Consider the following 12,925-nt stretch of genomic DNA (forward strand, 5'->3'; position numbering starts at 1 on the left):
AATTCAACGGGTCTAGACTGTGCCTGAGGATCTGCACTTCTCAAATGCTCCCAGGTAATGCTGATGCTGCTTTTCTGGGGGCCACACTCTGAGAACCGCTGCCTTCAGAAATTCTTCAGAGAGCCAGAGCAACCTTAGCATCCCCTCAGGTTTTCCCTACTCAGCTTGGTTTCAGAGCCATGCAGTCTCCTGTTCACCTGCCCCATTTTCATCATTTTCTCTTTTTTTCTCTTCCCTTTTATGGCCACACCTGTGGCATATGGAAGTTCCCAAGCTAGGGATCCAATAGAAGCCGTAGCTGCAGGCCTACGCCGCAGCCACAGGAACACTGGATCCGAGCTGCATCTGCAACCTACATGGCACCTTGGAGCAACGCTGGATCCTTACCCACCGAGCGAGGCCAGGGATCGAATTTGCATCTTCACGGACCCTATGTGGGGTTCTCAACCTGCTGAGCCACAACAGGAACTCCCATTTGCGTCATTTTAAAGTATGTTTTTTCGGACTTCCCGCATGGCTCGCAGTATAACTACTCGGCATTGCTTCTAAAGTATATTTTTTCAAAAAGACCTCTTTCTACCAAGCAGCTTTCGTTTTGATGATTTTTTTCCCCCTTGCATTCCACTTTCCTTCCTCATCCACCCTGTGGTGGAAAAAGCACCGAAACCTGAGACCGAAGATCTAGTATCTAGTCTGGCTCTGCCGCTTCCTAACCAATAACATCCCTGGGGATATTTACTCATCAGTAAAGTAGGGACATTTGATTTTTGCCCTGACAAGCCCACAGTGATGTTTTAATACCCCAAGGAGATGATGTGTGGGCGGAGTTTACGTGGATGTCACATGGCCGCAACAGAACTTGTATCTGGAGGAGTTTTCCCTGCTTATGTCTTCTGCCAGGTGTGTAGACAGTGGTTCTCAAAGTTTCATCTCGGAACCAGTCACTTCGACATCACATGGGAGCTCGTTAGAAGTGTCAGTTCTCAGGTCCTGCCCCAGACCTATGAAATCAAAACCTCTAAGGGAAGGACCCAGAAATCTGGGTCTTAACAATGCTTCCAAGGTGATTCTGATGCACACTCAAGTTTCAGAACTCTGGTTTTGAGGTTAAGAGCGTAAGATTCCACGCTGCGTATAATTCCCAGCTCAGCACTCCCTTGAGTGAGTTACTTATCTCTCTGAGCCTCAGATTCTTCATCTGGGAAATGATGCTAAGACTAGGACCTCCCCTTAATAGATTCGGCTGAGCAGCTTAAGAGAATGACAGTATATAAAGGACAAAGGGACCCGACGCATTGGAAGCAGTCAACATCCGTTCAGCTTTTAGCATTTCTTTGCGTAAACTCTCATGGCTTCTTGAGATGATGCCTACTTTGCAAAGACTGTCAGTTGTGTTTTAGTCTGTTGGGAAGTTTTCTGTTTAGTTTGTCTGCACGTGTGTGTGTGTGTGTGTGTGTGTGTGTGTGTGTGTGTGTGTGTTTATGTTGTCGTGAGCTGCTAATAGAGTTGCTTTATCTAACAAAGATTCCTTGATCCTGCAACTCTCTTCTAAATAAGAAAGGTATTTCTCTGTGTCCTTAACAATGTCTTCCTTTCTTTCTTTTTTTTTCTTTTTTGGCTGTACCCGTGGCACATGGAAGTTCCTGGGCCAGGGAATGAATCGGAGCCACAGCTGCCACCTACACCACAGCTGTGGCAACAGTGGATTCCTAACCCACTGCACCAGTCAGGGATCAAACCCGTGCCACCGCAGAGACAATGCTGATCATTAACCCACTGCCCCATAGCAGGAACTCCCTTAATTTGATTCTTTATTTATTTTTTATTTTCTGCTTTTTAGGGCTGAACTCGAGGCATATGGAGGAGGTTCCTGGGCCAGGGGTTGAATTGGAGCTACAGCTGCCGGCCTATGCCACAGCCACAGCAGTGCCAGATCCGAGCCGCGTCTGTGACCTACACCACAGCTCACGGCAACGGCAACGCTGGATCCTTAACCCACTGAGCGAGGTCAGGGACTGAACCCACAACCTCACGGTCCTAGACAGATTGTTTCTGCTGTACCACAACGGGAACTCCTGGCCTTCTTATTGCTTTCTCCAGGTACCTTTTCTTCTTCTTTCATAGGCTTCTAAAGATCCTCTTTTCTGAAAAGCGTGCAGCTTCATTAGGGTGATTCTCTGCTTCCCTTAAATTTCCATACAGAAGTGCCTTTAAGTAGGTACTTTTAAAAACAAATAAACACTAGAAATAGACCCTCACATATAAGGTCAATTCATTTTTGACAAAGGCGCCAAGACCACTCAATGGGGAAAAAACAGTCTTCAACAAATGGTACTGGGAAAACTGGACATCCATGTGCAAAATAATGGATCCTTACCTTACATCGTATACAAAATGAACTCAAAATGGTCAAAGGATCTAAACATAAAAGCTAAAACTATAAATCTCTTAGAAGAAAAACAGGGGAAAATCTTCATGACATTTCTTGGACGTGACAGCAAAAGCACAGGCAATAAAGCAAAAACAGATAAACTAGACCTCATCAAAATTTAAAACTTTGGTACATCAATGGACACCATTAAAAGAGTGAAACGACAGGGAGTTCCCATTGTGGTGCAGTGGAAATGATTCCGACTAGTACCCATGAGGATGCAGGTTCGATCCCTGGCCTTGCTCAGTGGGCTGGGTATCCGGCATTGCCGTGAGCTGTGGTGTAGGTCGCAGACGTGGCTGGGATCCTGCACTGCTGTGGCTGTGGTGTAGGCCGGCAGCTGCAGCTCTGATTCGACCCCTAGCCTGGGAATTTCCATATGCTGCAGGTGCGGCCCTAAAAAGCAAAAAAATAAAAAATAAAAAAATAAAAATAAAAGAGTGAAATTACAACCCCCAGAATGGGGAAAATATTTGCCAATCATGTATCTGATAAAGTATAAATATCCAGAATATATAAAGAACTCCTAAAACTGAACAAAAAAACCCCCAAACAACCCAATTCAAAAATGGGCCAAAGATGTGAATAGACATTTCTCTAAAGAAGATATACACTTGGCTAATGAGCACATGAAAAGATGGTCAACATCCCTAATTCATTAAGGAAATGCAAATAAAAACCACAATGAGATACAATTTCATACTCGTTATCAAAACAACCAAAAATAACAAGTGTTGGTGACGATACAGAGAAACTGGAATCCTTGTGCCTTGTTGGTGAGAATGGTATATGGTGCAGCCACCATGGGAAACAGTCTGGCAATCCTCAAAAAGTTGAAACACAAAATTACCATGTGACCCAGCAATCCTATCCCTGGCTAGATATACCCCCAAAGAACTGAAAGGAGGGACTCAAACTGATAGCTGTACACCAATGTTTGCAGTAGCATCATTTATAATAGCCAAAAGGTGGAAATAACCCAAATGTCCATCAGTGATGAACAGATAAACAAAACATGGTTTGTACATACAACGGAGCATCAGTCAGCCTTAAAAAGAATGAAACGCTGACACATGCTACAACACGCATGCGCCTTGGAACCATTATGCTAAGGGAAATAAGCCAGAGAGAAAAGGATGAATACTGTATGATTCTTTATATTTCTATAAGGTACCTAGAATAGGCAAAATCATAGAGACAGCAAGAACAGAGGTCACCACGGACTAGGGGAAGGGGAGTTATTGTTTAATGGGTCCAGCGTTGCTATTTGAGATGATAAAACTGTTCTGGAAATGGAGAGTAGGCCTGGCTGCACAAAACTGTGAATACATTTAATGCCAGTGAATTACACGCATAAAATGATGAGAATGGTAAGTTTTATGTTTATTTCACCACGGTGAAAAAAATCCCAAATAAACACACATGCAACAGAAAAAAGATGATGGAAAATCGGCACCTTACCTTCCAGGGACGTAACCAGAGGGACATGAAGACAAATGACGACAAGGACTATCTTGAACATTGGCAAAAGCTCTTCAAGTCTGCCAACATGGCCATACTGCCCACCACCAAGAAGCATCCTGGAATAAAAGAAGAAGAAAATGCATCATCACAGCTGGCCATGATCACGACATAGGAATGCCCAAAAGGCCAGGGTCTCAACCAAGGCAACTTGCAGTCCTGCTCCCTTTAAATTACTCTAGTTCCAGAGAATTGGCAATGCCAGGTGGGCACTGGCTACAAAAAGCAAAAAATCCATGTTTATTATGGGAGGCCTACCCAGTGGGTTATTATATTAAGAATGGTAAGCAAGGTAGTCCATAGGAATTCATGGAAAATGTCAACACATGCAAAATGTCAAGAGAAGAGGTTAAAAACACAAAACACTGCATGTATTATTATTACCATTACATACAGACTGGTTCAAAACTATGCTAAGAATCAGAGATCATAGAATTTTATAAATAACCTACCCCATTTATGTCTTATACTGGAAAAGGATGGGTGCATTGCACTTCCTCTTTATTAGAAGTTCATTCATTAAAAGCACTTACATTTTTAGTAGTCAGGAGGGCAGAGTCAACATATATGAAAAGCGAGGTTTGTATCAGTGCTGAATCTAAAAGCCTCAATTTACCATTCACTTATTCCAACGAATACTCATTGAGGGGCCAGCATCCACCAGATGAGATGTGATGGGTCGACAGGCGTTAACTAGATGAAATACATGTGGCAGAGGTGGGCCAGGGGCTGGGGGGAGCTCGGCACACAGAGAAAGGCGCCAGTGCTAAGACTGGGTCCGTTCCTCTCATGGTGGAGGAGTTGGCCAACAGAAGCCCGTGACAGGCAGTCAGCACCAGCAGCAGGCACGGGCGTGGGCTGCTGAGGGAGGCAGAAGCCAGCCAGGAAATGACAAGCCACCCACAGGCTCAGGCAGTGAGAGCCCACTGAGCAGACCAGGCTGAGTGTTCTCAGCTGGCAGAGCTCCTGGCCTCAGGGCACCCACTAACCCACCCACCACGGCCGTTCTGTCGGCCTGAGACTGAGTGTGTGGGCACCACAGTGAAAGCTAAAGAGCATGGGGTCAAAGGTCCTGGCTCTGCCACCCAATGTCTGAGGGACTCTGGCCCAGTTATTCCCAATGGCCAAGATTCCCCATCCAGCAAACTGGGATCACAGCACCAGCCTGATGGTGCTGCTGTGGTGAGTCGACAAGAGCTCTTGGCACAGGGGCTGGCGCTGCAGGCTCTTCACTCATCCGGTCCACAGAGAGCTAGTTTGCACCTCGTACGTTTAGGGTAAGACAGTGCAGGGATTACAGGAATGAGGACACGGAAAGATGGGAATAAAACACGAGTTCTCGGTCTCAAGGAAAAGCAGGCAATCTTTCTTTAGGAATCCTCTAAATGGCCATTGCCAGTTGGCAGGGGCGGGGCGGGGGTGGGGTGGGGGGTCATTCTGTCCTTGGATGTGGCATCGTAACATCTTGGAGCAGGAAGTGACGCCTTCTCCTTCCAAAGAGGACTTCGATTTCTTAAGTCGACACGGTAAATTGTATTATATATTCATAACATACGATGCTGATAAATCGCGCACTGCCTCGGGGTTGCCCCTCCTCTTCGGCACGTTCATCCTCTCTCTGTTCCGGATGGCATATGGCTGACCCTCCCGAATGAGTCCCTCGAACCATAATGTTAATACAGTTGTGCGAAGGTAGAGCAACGTCTCGCTGGAGGAAAATCTAAGTGTCTGCTTCAGCCACACACAACCATATCGATGAGTCTCAGAAATACAGTGTTAGATGATGGAGCCAGACACACAGGAATTCATGCTGTGCATGACTCCTTTGCAAGGAGGAACAAAAGCAGGTCAAACGAACCGACGGGGTGAGGCTGGGAGAGAGGGGATGCTTACTTAGAAGGGGGCAGAGGGTGTAATGATTAGAAGTGGGCACTGGGGGCTTCTGAGGGTTGGGTAATACTCTGTGTGTTGGTTACATGGGTGTGTTCCGTTCTTGAAATTCACTGAATTGTACACTTGTGTGTACGTCACAAAAAGTTTCATAGAAAAGCTTAAAAAGTATTCAGTTTTTTTATTTTGAACCCAGTTCCCTCTCCAAAAGCATTCCCCCTTGTTAAAAAAGCTACATTTATTTAGCTTTTTGTAAATAAAATATATATAAATATAAATTATATAAATATTATATTTATAAATATAAATTTATATAAATATAAATAAATATGAACATATAGATAAATATAAAACCCTAACTGTAACCCTAACCCTACCAAACATCTATCAGAAAACCTCTCTCAGACAAATGCCTTAGGCTTGATTCTACCTGGAATTCCGAGAGCTGACTTAGAAGATTTACTGTACAAGTATCTCATTTTAGTTCTGGAAAGAGTATCAGAGCAGTTTGTTTCTAAAACGGACATCAGAGTTCACCTAGCCTCAGACTCTCATTCTAGAGAGGTCGAAAGAGGCCCAACATACTCCAAGGGATGAGTCCAGGTCATTTGGCTCTTTGGCAGGACTCTACTCTTTCTACCAGGCCACGATGCTGGCCTCCTGAGAATTTATCTCTTTGGAAGCAAATTGTTTTGAGTTCATGAGGTGAAACGAATCGACAAACTCAAAATGCTACTATAGAATTTTCAAAATTTCTGCAAACTCATTTGAGCTTTGCCAACTCCTAGGGTAGGGCCTAAGCAGTGTATAAGATACGGTCAAAGTTAAATCAGTCATGGTACACAGTGACCGGTTAATACGCGCTGTGGCTTGGGCCTCTGATCACAATAAACCATGCCTTTTCACTGAAGAGAGCTTGTACTCAACACCCAGATGACGGCAGGAAAGGGCAAAATGAAGGGTGATTCCAATAACCATCTTGAAAAGCGAATATGGATCAGGAAGAACTCACTGCAGACCTGGCACTACTGAAAAGACTGCTTTCCATTGTCAAGCCTGGAAAATATTTCCTCAAGGCTTAATATATATTTCCAAGAGCAGAAGTCTTACGGTAGTTAAAATAGTGCTGCTCCTACTGCCTCTGCATAAACTAGAGAACATCCTGCGAGGTCATGAGGTCCCTGGGATCACTGATCAAAGAGGGAAACCTGTGGATTTTGAAACCCTTATTCATTACACGTAAAAGCAATTTTCATCTTTTTCAGCCGGACCTTTTCTTCACCTTCTGGTCCAAGCTGGGTTAGTCCAATGCTATCTAGGTCATCAACAAAGATGACTTGAATATAGAGACAACCTAAATGTCCATCGACAGAGGAGTGGATCAAGAAGATTGTGGTACAGAGACACAATGGAATATTACTCAGCCATTAAAAAGAACAAAATACCAGCATTTTTTGCAACATGGATGGACCTAGAAACTATCATGCTAAGTGAAGTCAGTCAGACAATGAGACACCAACATGAAATGCTTTCACTGACACGTGGAATCTGAAAAAAGGACAGACTGAATTTCTTTGCAGAACAGATACTGACTCACAGACTTTGAAAAACTTACGGTTTCCAAAAGAGACAGTTTGGGGTGGGGTGGAGGGATGTGCTGGGGGTGTGTGGTGGAAATACCATAAAACTGGATTGTGATGATCATTGTACAACTATAAATGTAATAAATTCATTGAGTAATAAAAAAAAAAAAAGATGACTTGAATAGTCATTGGTTCTCAGTAAAATTTCAAGGTGCTAAGGACAGTTGGCGAGATAGCAGCAATTGCCAAGAAAACCATTTGCTAGCATTTAAACAGCAAAATCTAGCCCTTGACACTAGATAACCACTCATTAAAGGTTATCCCAGATTCATCTTTTATAGTGAATGTACACTCTGATGTAAATGGCAACCTCTAGGGTTGGGTAGTAGATAAGCTCCATGACTGGATGCTATGGCCCTGCTTGTACCACTCCAAGAAATTGTTCTACATCTCTTCGATTGCCTGAAATAGCATAAGCATCATATTTTTAAAAACATAGCCCATCAGTGCAAACTTGAATGGCAACAAATGAGAGTAAATCTATCCTTACCTAGATGTAGAATAAAGAGTAAGGTTGAAAAGGAGGGAAATAAAAAAAATAAATAAATAAAAATAAAAAATAAAAGCACAATGAAATACCATAAAAAAAAAGGAAGAAATAAAAGGAGGGAAACGGCACTGTAAAACAGTCTGGGTGAGGTTCAGTCTCTGTTTCTGCAGGTTAACTGGTGGAATCTGATGATACCGTGGCTGCTGTAATGTGTGCAATGATCAGTATTTTTCACCTGAATAACAAGAGGTTCCCTAAGTCTTCTAGAAAACATTATGCCTTTGAGATATTTACACTGCCTTTGAGTCATAAGTGTTGGCTAACAAGACTAGCACAGAGGGAAATTACAAAGGGGGGTACTAGAGAGGTTCCCAGTGCAGAGAAAGCAAGAACCGAAAGGTGAAAAAGCAACTGACCAGGATCATTCAGCTGTGAAAGAAGTCAGAGAATCTCAGGGCTGGTTTTCTTTAGAATGTCTGGTTATGTTTAACTTACTTTTTTTAAAAAAAAAAAAAAAAGGAGTTCCTGTTGTGGCGCAGAGGAAATGCATTCGACTAGGAACCGTGAGGTTGCAAGTTCGATCCCTGGCCTCTCTCAGCAGGTTAAGGATCCCGTGTTGATGTGGCTGTGGTGTAGGCCGGCAGCTGTAGCTCTGATTGGACCCCTAGCCTGGGAACCTCCATATGCCGCAGGTGTGGCCCTAAAAGGACAAAAGACAAAGAAAGAAAGAAAGAAACAAAGAAACAAAGAAAGAAAGAAACAAAGAAACAAAGAAAGAATCAGGCAACTATCTGTAAAAGTGTAATTAAATTTTAATTTGAACTCTTCTAAAAGAACCTGATACAGCAAATATGTCCAAAAATTTTTTTTCATCAGTGTTCTAGGCATATGCTGAAGATAATTAGAAATCATGAATAGGACATCTGCTGTGGTGCAGTGCAGTGCAGCTGCTCAGGGAGCTCTGGAGGCATGGGTTCTATCCCAGGCCCTGCACAGTTAAAGGATCTGGCTCTGATTCAATCCCTGGCCAAGAGCTTCCATATGTCATGGGTATGGCCACTTAAAAAAAATTCCAAGAGGAGAGAATGAGGAAGAGTAAATATTTGAAATTTAAATGATGGAATGACCCCAAATGGGTTAAAAAACAAAAGACACTTATCCACAGATCCAAGAAGCCCCAAGAACCTTTACAATAAATATAAAAAGATCTATACCTAGACAACAAAACAGTGAAATTGAAGAAATCCAAAGACACAGAGAAAATATTCAAAGCAGCCAAAGAAAACCAGACAGGTTAACTTTCCAAGGAGCATCTATTAGACGGAGAGCTATCTTCTCAGAAGCAATAATGGAAACCAGAAGACCAACAAAAACTGTGATATTATTCAGTACTTGAAAATCCTCGCTGAAATAAATCCTAAAAGATATATTCAGGCAAAAGATGTAAGAGCTGAGATGCAAAAGGAATGAAGAACAGTGACTGGGTCACCTTGCTGTACAGTAGAAAATTGACAGAACACTGTAAACCAGCTATAGTGGGAAAAATAGAAATCATTAAAAGAAAAAGGAAAAAGAGGGAGTTCTCATCGTGGCGCAGTGGTTAACGAATCCGACTAGGAACCATGAGGTTGCGGGTTCGGTCCCTGCCCTTGCTCAGTGGGTTAAGGATCCGGCGTTGCCGTGAGCTGTGGTGTAGGTTGCAGACGCGGCTCGGATCCTGCGTTGCTGTGGCTCTGGTGTAGGCCGGCGGCTACATCCCCTAGCCTGGGAACCTCCAAATGCCGCAGGAAGTGGCCCTAGAAAAGGCAAAAAGACAAAAAAAAAAAAAAGAAAGAAAGAAAGAAAAGAAAAAGGAAAAAGAGGAATGAAGAACAAAGAAAGTGGTTAGTATGTGACCAGACCCCCTTCCTAAATTTGTAATATACAGGTCAAGGGTTTGAAAGGAGATCCAGTTTGCCCTTATTCTTCCACTAAGGTTTCATCCCGAAGTACAAGAGGTTTTTGTCCCCTGGATAGGGACCTCTGCCCACAGATCCAAGCCTCCCTCCCTCCTTCAAGTAGCTATCTTTTGGTCATCCCTTAGGTCTAGAGGTATGGATACCTGTAGCATGGCTTGCCCTGGCAAAGAGGTCCTGGAAATAGGCACAGAATGTTTGGATAGGAAATTCCCAACTCCTGGGTTCCCCAGGGTATGATCTAGAAGCAAGGGTTGCAGGAGGAAAGAAGAAGGAGGTTCAAAGTGGGCACGCCTTCTTTGTATCCCAAAGTTCTCATTCTTTGGAGAGGGAAGGGCCAGAGAGGGGACCTCTAAAGCATGAGACACAGGGCAGAGGCCCCAGCTGCCCAGAGCTAAGGGCGGCACTAGAGAGTGGCAAATCCAGGAGAACTTTGCCTATATAAAACATTGATAATATCTTGCAGGGATAAGTGAAGCATGACAATAAAAAGGTGGCAACTACATTTAATCTATCAGAAAATGAAAAAATAAAATTAAAAAATGAAAGTCTTCCGAGGTCCTTGAATTACCCCAGAGGACGCTCAAGGTATTATCTTCAGACATTGAAAAGTTGAGTAGATGCTGTAATTTCTATCACAACTACTAAAAAAAGAGACGTAGGATATATAATTTCTTAACTGGTGGAGAGGGGAAAATGGTTTTTAGAATATTCATTCTGAAAGAAGGCAAGAAAGGGGAGAAAAAAAAAAGGAATGGTGAGGAAAAATGGAAGATGGTGAGTCTAAACAAATATACAAATCAATGATTCATTAAATATAAATGCACTAAGGGATTCAATTAAAAGGGGAAGATTATCAGACTGAAAATAAACATAAAATCCAACGATGTGCTATTTACAAGGACACAACTAGAACATAATGATACAGAAAGTTTAAAGATAAAAGGATGGAAAAGATATCCAGTGTCAATACTAATTGAAAGAAAATTAATATGTGTATATTAAAATCAGACAAATTATACTTTAAGGCAAAAACCATTACCTATAAATAAAATGGTTCATTCATAAAAGGTTCAGTTCAATAGGAAGATGATGCAAATTTACATATGAATGCAACTAATCAAAATACCCTCAAACTACACAAAGCAGTATTCGTGAAAAAATACAAGGAGAAGTAGAACAAATTCACAATCATATTGAAAGATATTCACACATCTCTTATCAGCAAGGGATAAAATTCAAAGTCACTAAGGATGCCTGAATACTTGAATGACATATTTAACCAACCTGACTTAAAGACCATATGTGAACCCTCCAGGGTCTCTAACCTTTTCAAATGCATATGGAATATTTATGAAAGCCAACCAGGCCATAAAAGAAGTCTCAAAAACTGTTTACAGCTTTAGAAAAAAGAAAAGGAGCACATTTTCTGACCATAATACAATTAAGCTATAATAAAACATTAAGCTGTTATTTACAAACACCTTCTAGGTCAAAGAAGTGGCAACATATATTAGAAAATATCTGACTTGATCAATAATTAAAAGAACATTACAGGGAGTTCCCGTCGTGGCTCAGCAGAAACAAATCCGACTAGGAACCATGAGGTTGCAGGTTTGATCCCTGGCCTTGCTCAGTGGGTTAAGGATCCGGCGTGGCCATGGACTGTGGTGGAGGTCACAGACCCGGCTCAGGTCTGACGTTGCTGTGGCTGTGGCGTAGGCCAATGGCTACAGCTCTGATTCGACCCCTAGCCTGGGAACCTCCAGATGCCGTGAGTGCAGCCCTAAAAAAAAAAAAGCGCAAAAATAAATGAATAAATAAATAAATAAATAACATAGCAAAACATGGGACAGAGCTAAAGATCTTTAGCGTGAAATATCTATCTTAAATGTACATATTAAAAGAAGAGAAAGGCTAAACATTAATGAGTTAATGAGTAAATCTCCTTCTCAAGTCTGAAAAATAACAGCAAAATAAATGCCAAGAAGGAGAATAAAGGAAGTAATAAAAATAAAAGCATAAAATAATGACATAAAAAGAAATAAAGGTTATTAACAAGGCCAAGGCTGTTCTTTGGAAAGACAATTCTGGCAAAATTAAGAGGAGGGGAGCTGAAAGGGAAGAAAAGAGAGAGAGAGAATGTAAGCAAATAACCAATAGAAGAAATTTAAAAAGCAACATAAGGGAAAATGCTATAAACATAACAGATAAAAGCACACTGGGGACAACTTTTCTGAATAATTTTGAAAATCTAGATTACAATGGGCAAATTGCTAGGGGAAAAAATACAATTTACCAAGAAGGAATCAAGAAAAAACAATAAACCTGAATAGATGTATAACTATTAAAGGGTCTCAGAATTTTCCCCACCAAAAAAACTCCAGGCCCAGATGTCTTCACAGGAATTCCAACCTCACAAAAACTCAAAGAAGAGAGAAAAAGATCACAGCCTAACTCATTCTTACCAAGCGAGGGGACTCCTGGTGCCAAAACCTGACAAGGAAGTCCTCACATTTTGACTCATTTTATAAAGCAAATGAGACCATTTACAGATTTCTCTGGAACGCTCACAAAACTGTCTAGCAGCAATTTCAAATCCCGTAAATTGGGGTAATCTGAGTAAATATAGGACAAAGGGAAGCACTCCAAGCTTCAGCAGCAAAAGTTTTTGAAGATAAGGTCACCAAGAACTAAAACCAGCCAGCGATGCTGTACTAGGAGCAACGGCATCCCACAGGCCAAACAAAAACAAAACCCAAAAAACAAACAAAAAACCCCCCACCACATGTCCGAAGGAGGCCAGAAACTGGGTTAACTGTTAAGTGCTGAATACGAACTCCAAAACGGCAGCTTTGGGGATCATGTGTCACAGCACAAAGTCAAGTCAACGGTGATCTATATGGCATGACGGTAATATGAGGCTTTTACGGCTCTAGAAGCAAATGGAAGGGAAATGATGTGTTTGGTCTTTGCAGTGCAAAATGACTTTCTT

At 42.1% G+C, this 12,925-nt stretch overlaps 1 protein-coding gene across 15 annotated transcripts in view; it reads right to left on the reverse strand.

Annotated features, from left to right (window-relative positions):
- Window positions 1–12,925, reverse strand: part of ADGRG2 (adhesion G protein-coupled receptor G2) — a 237,400-nt gene that overhangs the window by 77,613 nt on the left and 146,862 nt on the right. For all 15 annotated transcript variants that reach the window (XM_085008637.1, XM_085008635.1, XM_085008640.1 and 12 more), the window contains one exon: window positions 3,893–4,011. In XM_085008637.1, the coding sequence (XP_084864763.1) occupies window positions 3,893–4,010 (118 nt within the window). In that variant the 5' untranslated portion in view covers window position 4,011. The remainder of the gene's footprint in view (window positions 1–3,892; window positions 4,012–12,925) is intronic.

This window comes from Sus scrofa, chromosome X, assembly GCF_054392235.1.
Source record: "Sus scrofa isolate SSC_HxYL_T2T_F1_AM1 chromosome X, Sscrofa_HxYL_maternal_Yorkshire_Landrace_v2.0, whole genome shotgun sequence".
NCBI lineage: Eukaryota > Metazoa > Chordata > Mammalia > Artiodactyla > Suidae > Sus > Sus scrofa.